A 16,334-nucleotide genomic window follows, 5' to 3' on the forward strand; every position below is an offset into this window, starting at 1 on the left:
ACATGCTGGGTCACACTTTTGTACATTTGTCATGCCCATAATGAAGTCGAACGACAAAAGCTTTCAAGGGTTGCTCTCCTCACACACTCACAATGTTCGCATTCGTACTTTAGTCTCTTGTTCTCCTCCTTGTTCACCTCACACTTCCAGTTCCACGTTCCACACAATCGCGTGTCCAACCAATAACAGCAACAACAACAAGAACAACAACTACAGCAGGAGTAGCAAAAACTTCCATTAAACAGCGCATGGAACGAGTCAAGTTTAAGTTTCAGTTTATACCTTTTTCACTTGTGCTTATCGATTGCACGACTCTAGTTTAAATAAATTGATAACTAGCATATAAATACGAGTACGTTATGAGATGAATTCGTAAACTGCAATTTACTTTTTCCCTTTAGTCCTTATAATCTTCCCTCTCTTATTTTTTTTTTTTGCATGATCGTCACAGCTGTCGACAAAGCGCACTTATGACAGCTGTAATGATGTGAGAGAGCGTGTGCGTGCGAGTGCGATAGCCTGATTGACTGAACGAGAGTCGAAGAAGAGAGGCAAACATAGTTAGTCTAATGACAGTGGGCATCATCTGTTATCGCTTCAATACAGAAGCAGATGCTGCAGAGTTGTCAATGCGGTCAATTGTGTTGGGTTTTTGTGTGTGTGTTGTCCGCTGCTTTCCACTTCGCTTATTTCTGGAACTCTTCCACAATTCCGATTCCAAATACCATAAATAAAAAAGGGGTGCTGTACAACTACTAAACTAATCATTTCGGCAGTTATGGTAACGAAGAAGTTTAAAGACAACCAGAACTTATAATTGTGTTTAGCGAATGGCAAATATTAACTTTGTTACCAAAAGTTTGAAAGTATATAATTTAATATTAGAGAATAATTAACTTAACATCCTCAATATGTGGTGAAAATTTTAGATAACAACACAAAAAAAATTGAATTTAGATTTCTTTAAGGTGAGGTTACGTTAATGATGTTTATGAATAGTTTAGGGATAACAACGATGAGGTTATTAGACGCTATTTCAGAACTAATTAATTCACAACCCATAAATGAAAATACTACATTTCAATAACTTAAACATAATTAAACAGTTTTTAATAACATTTTGTGGATTAAACAGATGCCCAAGCAATTTGAAATAAAGTAAAAATTCTTAAAAATAAAATTCTATAAAAGCAGACCACATTGTTTATTTTAATGTTTAGGTGTCAAAGTTTCACGAATTATTTCACTCATAAATATGAAAAATTCATGATTAAAGCTCTTAAAACTAAATTGGTCATATAAAATAACTGAATAAATTCTCATTTAGTTTCTGTTCTCCATTATTGGTCATCAAAAATACTGTGAATTGTCCGAAAAGTGTAATGTTCTGTATAAATTCACAATTAGTTTTTGTCCTCCATTATATTTAGATCTGTATAATTTCTCACATCAGTTGTTTAGTTAATTTTCTTAACGCTGTAGGCCAAAAACACTACACAATTGCAATGTCTGGCGTCTTTCGATTCACATGACAACCAATCAAATGAAATCCAATTAAATTAAGCTAATTAAAAATACCTTGTTATGGCGATAAAAAGAAAGCCACCCAACGAAAAAAAAAAACAAAACAAAAACAAAACAACGAAATGAAACCAAAAACACAAAAACGCAACAAAAAGAAGAAATGAAATGAATAAAACGAACAATTTCGACCGCAAAATCCAATGAAATATTGTTTAACATTAAAAGTGGCAAAGAGCGAGAGGCGTGAACAGTGTGGAGGGGGGAGAGAGGCAGAGGCGAAGAGGAGGGGCAAACACATTGCAAAACGGACGCCCAACAAAATTATTTCTGTTTGTAAACCGAAACTTGCGGAGGCGGCAAAGGGAAGAGGCGCACAGCGAGGAGGAGGGGAGAGAGAGAGAGAGGGGGTTTGCTGTTTGGGGACTTTGCAATTTGCACTCATCTTTAGCATTTTGCAATTTTGCCGTTAGTGTTTTGCAGCTGCAACCGAACGGCATAAATTCAATTACTGCCAATATTTTCAAAGCGATGCCAACAACAACAGCAGCAGCAACAACAAATTCAATTTTCAGTTATCCATCGACTCTATCTATCCATCTGTCCAACTCTCGCTCTCTCTTTCTTTCCTCTCTCTCTCTCTGTCCCATTGGCGTGTGATTTTTTGCACTTTTAGCTTGCAGTTGAATTCGTATTTATGTGAAATGTGTGTGTGTGTGTGAATGTGCGTGTAGGTGTGAGTATTTGTGAGGGGTCGTCCACGGGGGCATTGCACATAACACGAATGTGTGCGTGCGTACGTGCGTGCATGTGTATGTGTGTGTGTATGAATGCTGTGCATTACAATGCCAGGGGACAACAATCCAAACATTCTGCTTGCACTTGCTCCCCCTCCCCCTTGCATTCCCACCACCTCGACCTCATATCCAATTAGTGGGCAGCCCCCAAACTGACATCAGTCAGAGCCAGTTTCGATGTTCTCATTGTTCCAACGTTTGGTTTTTATAGCCTCTCGATATACACACATTCATTCTCATTCTCTATATTTGTATGTGTGTGTTTGTGTGTAGTCTGCTTGTTGTTACTGTGTCTGCATTCGGCATTTGCCATTTTGTTTGCTCTTCTTCTTGTTGTTGTTGCTGTTGCTGTGCCGAACTCTTCGCTTACGCTTATCTGCCATTTAAACGACGACGACGACGACGCCGTCGCTGTTGCTGCTCTGCTTTTGCCTTTACTTGCAAAATTCGCCGTTTCGATTTCGGTCGCCAATTCTTCCATTCCCATTCCCATGCCCATGCCCGTGCCCGTCCCGTTCCCTTTCCCATTTTGTACCCTTGACGCGCATCTCTCGAGTTCAGTGGAGCTCAAGGTGCAACATTGGCAACGGGTCTCCGCCTGCTGGCCTGAACTGAAACAAAATGCCAGGCACTGAAACTCTCTCACTCACTCAACCACACACACACACACACTCACACATATGTGCAAGCCAAGCAAGTGTATGTGTGAGTGTGCGACGCCACCTGGCGTTTGGGGGGCGCAGCATTTGTCGCCATTTATTTACACGATTAGAAATCGATTTTATGCGTTTGGACAATATTTCAAATGTACAGAAGAAATTCACAATAATACACACACACATGACGTCCGTGTGTGTGTGCTTGTGTGAATGTGTGTGTGTCGCCGTTAAAATGATTTATGTCAAGCTTATCGACGGCAAAGAGGGTTGCGATTCCATGCCATCGATTTGTGCGTGTGTCTGTGTTAGTAAAACTGTGTATATGTGTGATAGTGTGAGTAAGAGGTAAGACTCTAATACACGCCCTCGCACAAAAACTACAAAAGAAAAAAATCAACTTGATAATCGTAATTCGTAATCTACGCCAAGCTAATTAACAGCAAATTATGAGCATTAAATACAATACACTTAACATCCACACATTAAACAAATTCAACTGAAAACAATTGCCATTAAACACACACTGTTGCAAGCTTGCTGGTTGGCTAATTGATTAATAACTTTCAAGTTGAAATTGCTTAAAATACTGCACAACAATAATAAAATGCGCACTCATTTCATAAGAGCGAGTGAAAAACAAGCGAAACAACAACAACGACAACGACAATAAAACAAAATCCAAATTCAATCCACTTGGCGGCAATGCGTGCTCTGCCACTGCGCTGTGCCTCTGCCACCTAGGCCAAAATGCTAGCAACAACAACAACTACAAAACACCCACATTGCCAATTTATAAACACACACATACATACAGATACACATTGCGCGATCCAACGACAACAGCAAAAGCAGCAATTCGTGAGCAAATCTCAAATAAAAGCACGCAAAGTCAACGACGCCGCGACGTCGCTGCTCCCACTGTGTGTGTTGATGGATTGTAACCCACACACACACACAGTCGCACACTCTCACATACAGTCACCGCCAGAGGCCGAGAAAAAAAATACAATCCAGTGGAATCGGTTTGGCCGGTGACTCTGTCGTGCCTGTCTTCTGTTTCTTGCTTTCCTCCCTGCTGCCCTGACTTCTGGCTGCGGCTGCCCTACCAATCAACTAACCAATGCTTCTTTGTCTGCGTGTATGTGTGTGTGTGTCGTGTGCCAGTGCTCATGGCGTTCACTGTCACTGAGTCCGAAAAAGAAGAAAAAACAAAAAAAAAAAACACAACACCCTGCGGAACGAAACGAAATGAAATAGCAGGCAGCAAAACTCCTCTGCCGCCACCGCTGCTAGCTGCTGCTGTTCACATTCTTCTTTGGTCTTTTATTTCTCCAATTTTTATTGTTTGTAACTTTTGGTGCGTGTGCTAAGTTGCGATCCCAACCCTGCCGCGCCCCCAACTACCTCCGCTCACTGTTCATGTCACGATACCCAACAAGAAAGCGCTCAATCTTCGAGTTTAAATTATTGCTGCTAAAAGGCAAAAAAAAAAGAAAAGAAATACGAGTGGAGTAAGAAGCGAAGTTGCTCGACTGCGAAATACCCGCTAGGTATTTTTTGTTTGGAAAACATAAGCTTGAGCAACAGCTGTGAAATTAAAAACGACTAAAATTATATTCACGTAAAAAATTTAATTACTTCATTTTATTTTCAATTGACTGCAAATTAAAATGCCCTGCTAACTTTTGTGTAACGGTTACAAAAACCGAAGCCGCATATGAGTAACAGCGACAGAACGAAAGAGAGAAAGAGCGAGAGGTCTTCAGTTCAACTACCCCTCGTGTTGTCGCTTCTATATCGTTGTTGTTGCTGTTGAGTTTGTTCCATTCCCACCCATCAAAATGTCAGCGGGGAACGTAGCTGCTTCTGCTGCTGCTGCTTAGAGCACTAACAAATGCGATGCGAAATGCGAACGCAATTTTCTGTGCATAACAACAAACACCCCACATTTTGGGGTACAATTTGATGAGCAATTCGGCCGTTTGGTAGTTTTTATGTTAAAACTCACCTGTGTCAAGTTAAACGCTGCTTGCTGCTTATGCCCTTGCCGCTTTCTCACTTGTCGCTGCTCTCTTCTTCGTTGCTATATTCTCCAATTGATTTGCAACACTTTATTCCTTTTATTTTGTAATTCTTTATTTTATTTTTTGCACAATTCACTGCTTATGCTTCTTTCACACAACCACACACACACGCACGCATTCGCCGCACACACACTACACGCGTAGCAATAAATTTTATCCGTGGGCGTTTTTTATTTTTTACTTTTCTTATGCTTTTTCTTTTAAAATTTTCCACACCATTTTGCACACTAAACTGTTGTTTTTTTTCAATTTTGTGCAATGTTCTTACACATGTGTGTATGTAAGTATGTATTATTATTTTGTATTTGAAAAATAATGCATGAGAAAATAGCCAGAAAAATACTTTGCGCACTTTCCACTTGGACGATGCTAAAAACACGCGCGCGAACCGCACGACAACCGAAACGAAAATGAACCAATTGCCAATAAAATTGCAAAACACGAATGGAATCGGAATTGAAATTGCCATTGGAATGAAATGAAATGGAACAACGTTAACGTCTGCGTCGACAGCGCAGCGTGCAGAAAAAGATTAGCGACAGCGCTCGCGTGGACTCAGGCTCAGCTTTTGAGCTTTGTTGCAAGCCGATTGTGCTCAGTTTAGAAGCTTCAGAGTAGTGAGTGTATTTTATAAGGTGAACTCAAAAGCTCATTAGATGAGTGATCAAAAGATATCGTTGTTTCGTTCTCCCCTTTCGGTGCATTTTTGTAGCAAAAATTGTACATTTTGTGTTCGTTGGAACTATCGAATACATTTACTATAATATTTACGATATAGAACTTATAAAATTCATTAAATAACAAAATTGAATTTAATTTTATATAGAATTCAATTATTTTTCCTTTATTTTTTATATTGTTTGTTAAATATTTATGACTATATATAAGTGAAAGTGTTCGGTACAATTTTAAAAAATAATAAATAAACGTTTTCATTCGGTTTATAAGTATGAGTAGGGAGTATCATTTAATCAATCTTATTATGTCTTTTATAATAATTTTTTTTTTGTTAATTTTGTCCTATATTTTTTTATTTTAATTTATTTTTGGTTGCGGAAATTAAAATGCAGGTGACTTCAGTGAAAGGGGTCAATTTTTTATAATGATAAAATAAACGCTAGAATTAATATTTTATTTTTATTTTATTAAATCGCATAACAATATTATTTTATTTATATTTTATTAAATTTATATTTAACAATGTTGCCGGTGTAGTACTTGGAAATACGAAAAGTTTATTGCTAGCGCCATCTGTGGTTTGTCACCGCAGATACGTTTAAATGTATGCAGCTTAAAAGTGTGCTACAAAATTTTCTGCCAATTGCTCTATTTCCAAATTAGAAAAATGATCCTAGCTCTGCCATATCCTTAGATATTTTGACAGGACTTGTTGCATTCAATTCGTAGAGACCAAATCTATCGATTGGCATCAAAAAAATATGGGGTCATCTAAGAATCCAACACTTGTAAAATTTCAGCTTCGGAGCGAAAGAACAATGAACAAAAATACTAAATTCTGGCTAGCTCAAAAACTAGCAGGACGATTTGAATTTTCTTTGGCCAGAAGATAGACCTATTAAAACTATACTATTTAACTTTAATTTGATGCCGATCATGTCAAGAATTCCAGAGATATAGCTAATTTTCTGAAAAGGAAAAAGTCCTTATAAATCGGACGTTTAAAGGACTTTCAAGGATATTGCAACGGTTTCTGTATGTGTTGGTTGACATCTAACGATGTGGAAAAGTTTATGCAAATCGTTCTTAAAATGGGGGAGTTACAGCGGAAAATATGATTTTTGGACAATTTTTACATGCTCCTTGGAAAAATGTTCGTCCAATTTTTTTGTGGAATTCTGGAAATGTTTGTATGTCAAGCGATGGAGTTGACATGTGTGATCATAAAAATGCATGTGCTTTCGAAATACTTCGTTATCCTGCTGAGTTATGGTTTGAATTAACATGTCCTTTGAGGAAAATAGCTTGTATTTTGTTTATATCCTGGCGTGTTTTGACAGGTCTTTAAAAGTGCACATTATCGATCATTAATGATCAACAAATCAAAAACTTATTTGTGTAATCGCAAATCACAAGCATCAAACACTTACAATTATTATTACAATTAATAAATTTAATATGGCTTGCAGCCGCATGATAACAGGAAGTAAAACCAACTTAGAAGTTAAATGTTAACGGATGCACAGCAAAGTAGCCCTTGCTCTTGGTCACCTGCGATGCCAGTCGCAACAGATTGTTATCATTGTTGACATAGTTGCCGCTGTAGATCTCCGTGGCCAGACGCAGGACATCATCACGTCCTTGCGTGCAAATAGCCGAAGCAGTGAGCATCTCATGATCCGCCAGCGGGAGGCCTATGCAATAGGAGCGTGAGGCACGTGCCACACTCGACCACATGGCATAGATGGTGCTGACAATGTTGGCCAGACGTTGCATCTCATGCTGACGCTCCACCACCGCATTGCCATGCTTGGTGAACATCAGATCCACAGCCATGTGAAGGCGAGCCACCGAATGTTCGATGCACTGAGCCGCCGGCTCCAGTGTGGGATGCAAATTCTCCGCCAGCAGCATGCGTGTCTTGGGCTGCTCGAGAGTGTTGGTGGACAGAAACTTGCCAAAGATGTGGCCGGGATTGTAAAGCGGATTCCGTGACTTGCGCACGCCTTCGTTCATTTGTTGCTGCAACGGAAGAGTATAACTTAAGTATAAATTATTTAAATAACTTAACTTTAACTTACGCCCGCATGTTGCAAACCCGTCAATGCTATGAACAGACTCAGCGTGCTCAAGGATTCACCCTGTGTGCAGAGCTGAGCGGCATCCCGTAATCCTTGCTCCCAGAACTGCCCACGATGCAGACTTTGTGGCCCCAGCAGTGTCAGACTCTGTGAGGCAATCGTGTACAGCTGCTGCAGCGTGTAGTATTTGGTTATGCTGCTCTCCAACGTCACATCCTGGCCAGCAAATTCATCCAAGAGGCCGGCTGTCATGTACAGCATGCTCTCCATGGCATAGATGGAGCAGGTGGCCTGCGACAGCTGCACGCGCGTCAGTTCCAGATCTCTGTGTGGATATAACGATTAGTAACTGCTATGAAAAGAACAAGTAAGAAAGCTACAGTCGAGTGTTCTCGACTGTGAGGTACCCACTACCCATTTTGAATAAAAGCAAAACAGTGCGGTATTATTGTTAAAATATACTAAATTGGTATACAGAATAAATACTAAAAATATACCAAAATATATTTTGAATTAAAGCAAACATTGCAGTATTATTCTTACTCGTACCACAAAAATACTGAAATATGTCAATGGTTATAATTGGTATACTAATATTTTGAATCAAATCAGCAGTGCTGTATTATTCTTAAAATATGTCAAATTGATATACCGCAAAAACTCTAAAATGTGCTAAAGGCTATAATTGTTATATTGATATTTTGAATAAAAGCAAAACAGTGCGGTATTACACTTAAAATATACTAAATTGATATACCGCAAAAATACTTCAAATATGTAGTACTACATTCAAAGTATACCATGGGGTATAAAATATGCCATAAATGTACCCAACTTGCGAATCTACCTTTAAAATAAAAGTAATCAGCGCGATATTATTCTTAAAATATGACAAATTAAAATATATCACACAAAACACTGAATTATTCAAAAGGCTATAGTTGGTATATTTAAATGACACTGCATTCAAAATATACCATAAAGTACAAAATATACCATATATATACTGAAATTTGTGACTCTAGCTTTAAAACTACGCTTGCTATTTGAATTTTGTCGGGGAAGGAAGTAGACGTGGCAAAATTTTGAATCAAATTTGATCTGCGTGCAAATATAACAAGTGCTGTCGAAAAAAATTATGTCTCTATATCTTATAGTCTCTCAAATCTAGGTGTTCATATGGACGGACGGACAGACAGATAGAAAGACATGGCTATATCGTCTCAGTTGTTGACGCTGATCAAGAATAAATATACTTTCTAGGGTCGGAGATGCCTCCCTCTTTTCCTGAAGCCACAAAGTTATATTATCCTTCTATGGGTAGCGGGTATATTAATGGAGTAACTCACTTCAATTGGACGCCACACTGCTGCGTGTCTACACTGAAGCTGGCCAGCTGCTGCAGCAGACGCTTGGCGAGCACAATGCCCGTGAGGCTGCCCCTTAGACGCGACGAACGCACCAGCTGCTCCGCATAACGATTGCCCTCGTGTGGCAGGCCCAGCAGCTGCTCCTCGGTCAGTTGCACCTGATCGAAGTGGATGCGACGCATGCTTGCCGCCTGGCAACCGAATGTCTCATGTGCTTCGCCAAGTCGCACGCCCTGCTGCTGTGAGTCCACCAAAAAGATGGTGCTGCTGCGTCCCAGAGTGCCGGGCACATTCGGCTGTTGTGTCTGCGCCAGCACCAAAAACAATTGTCGTTGTCCAGCTGGAGCTGTGAGCACAAATGCCTTCTCGCCATTGAGCAGCCAGCAGCGACGATCCGCATCGTATTGCGCTTGGGTGGCAAAGAAGTCATCCTCCGGTGGCGTGTACTCCAGTATGGCTTCACTGGCCACGAGCTGTCCTGAGCCCAGTTGTGGCAAGTAGCGTTCTTGCTGCTCCAATGAGCCCAGCTCGCATAGCAAATCGACAACCACGCGATGCGTTTGCAATCCCAGCGCCAGGCTGGTGTGCTGTGCCTCAGGTTCACTGGCCATCAGACTGGCGCTCCACTTGTAACCACGACCTTCGTAGTCGGTGGGCACATTGAGTCCGTATAGTCCCAGCTGCTTTAACTGCGTTTCCTGCTCTTGCTGTTGCTCCTCGGCAAAATAATTGTTCAGCGGGAGCAGTGCATTCTGCAGATTCGCCATCTCCTCGCGTGGTATGACCTCGGGATAACCGAGCAGCTCGCGATCTGTGAGGCCCACAAAGAAGTTCTTTGCCAGCGGTTCACGTGCCGGCAACTTGCCCGTCTCCTCTGCTGCCTTTGTCACCTCCTCCTGCTGCTGTCCCGCATGCTGCGTATTGATCTCGCTTCTCGCCTTGTTGCTGCTGCTGCGCGTTAATAATATTTGTCCTCGCCGGCTGTGGTTTTCATTTAACAATTTTACGGCACGCGATAACAAACTGTAGCGCATCTTGAATTACCTAATTGTCACTAGCAACTGCACAAAAACACCGTTGGCGCTATCGATTTATCGATTACGTCCGATAACGATGATTTGTGGCGAACATTGTTGCTTCTGTTGGCAGCAATACAATATACTTTAATTAAGCATTGCTAAGCATTGCTTATTATTAAATAATTTATTGCTGTCGACTAGTTTGGAATATTTTTATTATTTTTCATTCAAAAAGCAGCGTTTTTTAAATTGTAAGTATTGTGTATAATATACCATTTTACAACCAACACACCAGGTTGGTCACACTTTCAAGAGGCGCCATATTGAGTATAAAGGAAAACTTGGTGTGTATGTGAATTTATGATATTAAACAAAACTTGTGCTTTTTATTAACAAGCTTCTCAATCACTTTTAACGTTTAAGCATAAATCTGCATTTTCGACATTTATGAATTTTCAGTATTAATGTTACTGCAGTCTTGTTTGCAGTTTGTTTTGACTGATGCTGCAGCCCTTGCTTGTTTGTAAACAAAAGACCAGCTGATTGTCGAATCAAAGCAAAAGCTTTAATATGCATTGTGAAGAATCTTCACTGAACATGTGAATATGTCAATAAATATGATTTATTTGTATGATAAGAAAATTGAAACTTCACATTATAACAAACTCCACTTTTACAAAGCTCTAATACTTTCATTCAATCCTGCCAATCAACTTCAGTTTCATTCTCAGCCTCCTCTTGCAACTCGTTCATTTTTGTCAACATTGCTAATCTAAACGAACGTTGCTGTTTACTACTTAATTGATCGTAGTCCATCAATAGACTTTTGAAAAACAAACCACTGGAAGACTCCGTTGTTGTTTCCTTTGCCATTGGCTGAAAGGATTCACTCGATGATTTAACCATTTCCGTCTTGATCTTTTTAGTTGACACTGCGAATGTTCTGGATGAGCGCATTTTTGATTCAGAACTTATGCTACTTGTATCTTGGCTATCCAAGGCGGCAACGGGATGCTGTTGATGCACATAGTCCTTTAGGAAAGCCATAGAATCAGCTAAATACCATTTCTTTTTTCGCCTTCCACTCAAGTTCAGTCTCAAGCCATGTCGCTCATCTCGCAAATATCTGGCATACGAATTACGTAAAACAGTCCATTTACTTTTACAATCGGATACTGCAAGTTAAAGATTTAAATATGTGGCGCTTTAATAAATCAGTGTGACTGCATTTTTTTCAATGCAGCTAAACTCATCAACCCAGCCCTGGTTTTTTCAAGGAACGAAGCAAGCAAGCAAGCAATACAATTGAATACTCAATAAACTAACCTTCACAATTCATTTCCTTTGCGATTTGTCGCCATAGCTTGTCGGTTATTTCTTTATTTGCATGATCCTTGCTTTTGTAATTATATATGGGTTTTCTTGACTCAATCAAAAAGATTAATTGTTCCGCGTCCAGATCCATGTTGCAACAACTTCACTCACACACCAACTACGGCAAGTGCGAGAGCAAAACATGTTTTTCTGCTTTGTTTTCTTTTCGTTTTGTTTTGTTTGCCTTGCCTTATAAGTGTGACTGGAACAACAACATGTTTTAATGCTTTCGCTGTGTGTGCGAACGAGCAGGCGAATTGAATGCCTAAACAGCAAAGCATAGAAACAAATGGAATCGGAACAGCAGTTTGTGTTTTGAGGATTTGAGTGATTTCGAGTGGAATCCATATTACACATTCGCAGCGTTGGCTTTTGATTGTCGTATGATCATTAAGCAATTCAATTGTTAAAAGAATTTGAACCGTTGAAATTAAAAGTAGCAAATGTTATTTGAATAAAGATTTTGATCCATCCAGCTTCTTTCCGATATCGCATCCATATTAAAGTCTTTTTTTGTCTATTTATAGTATTTTGTTTTTGGATTAAAAACACAAAACCCTTTATTTGAATCATTTGTTGTATATTGGTGTTATACTTGTATAATTGCTATTGACTGGGCACATTAAGCTCACTACTTAAAAACAGTTAAACAAATATTCAAGAAAAATACAAAAAAAGATTTGCTTTTTAGTGTGTGTGTGTGTATTTGTGTGTTTATTGGTGTTGGTGTCGGGTGTGTACATTATTTATGTTTGTTTCGTTTACCAACTAGATTGAAAATTTGTTAATAGCGGTAGTTTTAGTTTAGTTATACATAGTTATAGTCAGGTATCAATTGAAATAAGAGTTATATAGTATTAGAATTTAACACAGTGTCTCGAGTATGTACTACATTTACACATGTACATATTGCTATGTATGTATGCGTGTACGCAAACTATTTCATTATTATTGAAGTACAGAGTTGTGCATTGATCGCACAATTTGAATCAAAAATAAAACAAAACTAATAACCAAGTAGATTTAGATTGCATTGCATGTTTCAATCAACATAAATTGTTTTTAATTGTATTTAACTAAAGTTCTACACATTTTATTTTCTTTTCTTTTCTTGTAATTATTGTACCTTCCCCTCCCTGCCCCAACCCCAACTTCAACCCCTCTCACAGGCAGCTCACATCGTATCACAGGCACGCTCTTCCATAAAACAAATTGAACAAAATTCACATGAAACTATTAGAAAATGAATTGCAGAAAAGTTATTGAATTGATTTGATAAATAGATCCATACACTACTCTAACAACAACGATCGATGTGAGCTCCTCTACACACACACACCCACACGCACACACTTTCACACTCTCATTCAATTTAACCCCAACTTTCACTCTCTTTGTTCTTCTTCTTCCCTACGCTTTTTGAAATACTACTGCATTTATTTTGGTTAAAATTGCATTCGCACAAGTCAATAAATATATATTTTTTTCGCACACAATCGAGCAGGCGATTTCAGCTGCCAAAGACACCTCAATTATGTTGTGAATCACCTCACTTAAAATTCAACAAATTCTATATCATCTTCTTTCTTCTTTCCTCCTGTTCAAGTTTTCAAGTCATATTCCTAAATCTTTTGCTGTATTGAGCTTTATATTGCTTCGGGTAACTTACTTTTCTATTTGCCTTTGCAGCAAACTCTGTCAATTATAATTTGTTCATACTTTGCTTTGCTTTAACAAAACTCGCAAATTCAATAATTAATATTGTCTCAAACACTCACATCAAAATTTGAATAAAGAATTTCTATATCATTTGAAAAATCATTCCATAATAAAGATATAGATAGTATAATTATTAGAAAAATGTTTTCAAATTCAAATTTGAATTAAGAATTTCTATATCATTAGAAAAATCGTTCCATAATAAAGATATAGATTGTATAATGCACTTTTAATAAGTTGTTCTTCAACTTTTTTCAACTTTCCTTATTATTTTTACGTCTCACTTTCGTCAACTCATTCGACAAGCATATCGAGCTGGTATTGAAAAATTATGTTTCCATTTAAATATTCATCCTTTCACAATCCATTCATTATTGAATATTTAATATGAACAAATTTGTTACTAAGTTTTTCTTTTTTATGAAAAATTTGTTTATAAGTTGATTTGCAACTTTAAGAAAAAAAATCGTTTTTCCTTTTTCTCTCATATTCACATCACATGACTTTTTCTTTACTCATTTTTAACTAAATCACATCAAACTTTTCTTGGTAGGTCTGATAGAATTTCATAGAAAGTATTGGAAAATTAAGCAGAATCTAAATTGTGATAATTGATCCTTTCATTCACAATTCTTTGAACAAACATCTCGAAATTTAGTATTTAAGATGATCAATTTGTTAATAAGTTGATTTCCAAATCGAAGAAAAAAAAAAGAAATTTTCTTTTCTATTTTATTTTAGTGATTTACTTTTGTCACATCACTTGACTGTTTTTTAACTCCTCTTTAACTGAATCATATCAAACTTTTCTCGGTTCATCTGATAGAAATTCATAGAAAACATTGAAAACTTAACGTTTACATTTTGATAACTTTTCTTTTAGAATTCTTCACAACAAACAATCGTTTCAGAATTTTTGTTCTTGAAGCGTATTTTCTCTTTTTGATTTGGTCGTTTTTTTTTACTCATTTTTATCCGAAGCATATCGAACTTTTCTTGGTAAATATCTGATATATATCTTATATGATATATCTGATAGTGTTTCATAGAAAACTGAAGTAGAGTCTAAATTTCGAAAACTCATTCACAATTCTTCATCTTCAATCTAATAAGTTGATTTCTATCTCGAAGTTTTTTTTGCTTCTCTTTGCTTTTTTAGTCATTCACTTTTAACTAAAGCATATCAAGCTTTTCTTATCTTGAAAAAAACAGAATAGTTGTAATCTAAACTTTGACAATTCCTTGCATTTTCATATTCACAACATAATTGAGTGTAGACTCGACTTTCTCAGGCAACAGTTGTCACTGTTTATTGTGCTTACTAATTTTGTTGATTAGTAGTATTCACACACATATTCACATTTCAAACGCATTCATTCATCACTCAGTACACTCGTATATTGCGTATACATAATATCTATGTATGTATGATTTGTTGTAACTAATTCTTAGTATTGCTAAATGGGCCAAGGCCCAAGGATTCAGTGTAAAGTGTAAATTGAGATATTTCTTTCTTATTTTCTCTTCTTTATGTTTTTTGTTTTGTTTTGTTTGTTAGATGTGGCCCCCTTTATATACTATATATAAATGATAGATCAGAGAGGCATATTAACCACAGAGTTATCTATACATGTATAGATATAGATGTGTGTGTGTAGGTGTGTGTGTGTTGTATATACTTATGTGTATATCGACTTGCACTTGCGACTTCGTAATCTTCTCTCACAATTTCAATTCAAACTAAATTTGTTGGTGACTTAAAAACAAAAGAGCAGGAGACTCTGACTAACAATGCAGTAGGTGTTGTTCTTCTATTGTGTGTGTAGGTGTGTTTATGTTGTGGGGAAATTGTCTCATTTCCCGCTGTCCAAAAGTGTGAATCTTTGCTCTACAATTGATATTTGGGATATTGCTGCCAGAGTTGCCAACGCGCCTGCAGCTGCTTCCACAGGCCACGCACAAAGCTGCCACCTTCACTTTCTTCTCCTCCATCATCTTCCTTCACTTCTTCCTCGCCTTCTTCTTCTCTTTCGCCACTTGCATCACTTGCTTCGTCTGCTTCCTTTCTGCCACTTCCACAGCCAACACACGCCAGTGCCTGCAGCAACTACTAAATCTTGCCGGGACTCTCCTGCCTCGCACTGTAACGCGGCTCAGTGGGCATCAGCGTGTCCGTCACCAGCTCGTTAGGTGCCTCCAGCAATCCTTTGGCATGCGCCGCTGCTGTGTCGCAGTCTGTGCGCCTTGAGATCAGCAGACGAATGTCTGTGTGCAGCGACAAACGACCCGAGCGAGATGTCTGGAATCTGTAAGGGAAAGAACATTATTAGTAACGAATTTTTAATACAAAATTAGGAAAAATTGAATCCCTTTTATTGCAGGTCCTGCATCGATAGGCTATAAGTGTCTAAGACTGATTACTAATGAGTTTTTAAGAGTTTCCTTAATAAAAAGTTAGGAAAAATTGAATCCATTTCAGCAAAAAGGTTTCCCCGTTCAAAGTTAAGAAAAATTCAATCCCTTTTATTTAAGACCCTATATCGATAGGCTATAAATGCCAATAATATTGGACGAGAACGAGCGATGCAATCGCTTCAAAGATGTCAGTGTAAAAACGAAGCGAGAAACGATAAAGCGAATGCAAAGCGTCGAAAGCAATATAGGTCGCTCTGTCATCTTGTCGTTTCTCGCTACTGTCTTCGTTACTCGCTACATACTTCGTTTCTCGCTACTCGCTTTTTTTCTCGCTTTGCTTCTCGCTACTCGCTTCATCATTATCAGCGTAATAGATTATTAGGAAACGAATGTTTACATATGAAGTGCGTAAGTTTAGGAGCATTATTAGTATCCTATTTATACACATCGCTTGCTTATACAAGATTAATTTTTGAGCTAATTATCTTGAAATTATTATCCCTAAAATCCTTATATTCTGTCATAAGTTAAAACTGTAAAAACTGCAGTTGGTTTGAACGGATTATTTCAGGTTTTGCAAAAATGATTTCTTAGTTTACAAAAAGTAGTCTAGTTAA

At 37.9% G+C, this 16,334-nt stretch overlaps 4 protein-coding genes across 8 annotated transcripts in view; all 4 read right to left on the reverse strand.

Annotated features, from left to right (window-relative positions):
* Positions 1-5,455, reverse strand: part of LOC132792266 (bromodomain adjacent to zinc finger domain protein 2B) — a 45,012-nt gene extending 39,557 nt beyond the window's left edge. For all 4 annotated transcript variants that reach the window (XM_060801554.1, XM_060801552.1, XM_060801551.1 and 1 more), the window contains exon 1: positions 4,986-5,455. The gene's annotated coding sequence lies outside the window, so the exon portion shown is untranslated. The remainder of the gene's footprint in view (positions 1-4,985) is intronic.
* Positions 5,456-6,913: 1,458 nt separating this feature from the next.
* LOC132791171 (complex I assembly factor ACAD9, mitochondrial) lies at positions 6,914-10,273 on the reverse strand. Its single transcript, XM_060799997.1, has 3 exons — positions 9,170-10,273; positions 7,821-8,145; positions 6,914-7,761 (listed from the first exon to the last, which is right to left on the reverse strand). Exons 1-3 carry the CDS (start codon positions 10,222-10,224, stop codon positions 7,237-7,239), a joined length of 1,905 nt encoding a protein of 634 aa, XP_060655980.1. The 5' UTR covers positions 10,225-10,273; the 3' UTR covers positions 6,914-7,236.
* A 563-nt stretch (positions 10,274-10,836) lies between these two features.
* On the reverse strand, positions 10,837-11,960 carry LOC132791172 (uncharacterized). Its single transcript, XM_060799998.1, has 2 exons — positions 11,536-11,960; positions 10,837-11,384 (listed from the first exon to the last, which is right to left on the reverse strand). Exons 1-2 carry the CDS (start codon positions 11,672-11,674, stop codon positions 10,906-10,908), a joined length of 618 nt encoding a protein of 205 aa, XP_060655981.1. The 5' UTR covers positions 11,675-11,960; the 3' UTR covers positions 10,837-10,905.
* A 159-nt stretch (positions 11,961-12,119) lies between these two features.
* Positions 12,120-16,334, reverse strand: part of LOC132792268 (protein Atossa) — a 31,924-nt gene continuing 27,709 nt past the window's right edge. For both annotated transcript variants that reach the window (XM_060801557.1, XM_060801556.1), the window contains exon 8: positions 12,120-15,608. In XM_060801557.1, coding sequence (XP_060657540.1) covers positions 15,413-15,608 — 196 coding nt within the window. In that variant the 3' untranslated portion in view covers positions 12,120-15,412. The remainder of the gene's footprint in view (positions 15,609-16,334) is intronic.

This window comes from Drosophila nasuta, chromosome 3, assembly GCF_023558535.2.
Source record: "Drosophila nasuta strain 15112-1781.00 chromosome 3, ASM2355853v1, whole genome shotgun sequence".
NCBI lineage: Eukaryota > Metazoa > Arthropoda > Insecta > Diptera > Drosophilidae > Drosophila > Drosophila nasuta.

Bases quoted from the DNA above. Each gene is read 5' to 3' on its own strand.
- LOC132791171 (XM_060799997.1), bottom strand. From the start codon at position 10,224: ATGCGCTACAGTTTGTTATCGCGTGCCGTAAAATTGTTAAATGAAAAC. The intron at 8,146-9,169 runs GTGAGTTACTCC...ATATCCACACAG, and splicing joins CAGTGTGGCGTCCAATTGAA to AGATCTGGAACTGACGCGCG. The intron at 7,762-7,820 runs GTAAGTTAAAGT...CTTCCGTTGCAG, and splicing joins CGGGTTTGCAACATGCGGGC to CAACAAATGAACGAAGGCGT.
- LOC132791172 (XM_060799998.1), bottom strand. From the start codon at position 11,674: ATGGATCTGGACGCGGAACAATTAATCTTTTTGATTGAGTCAAGAAAA. The intron at 11,385-11,535 runs GTTAGTTTATTG...TTTAACTTGCAG, and splicing joins AAAGGAAATGAATTGTGAAG to TATCCGATTGTAAAAGTAAA.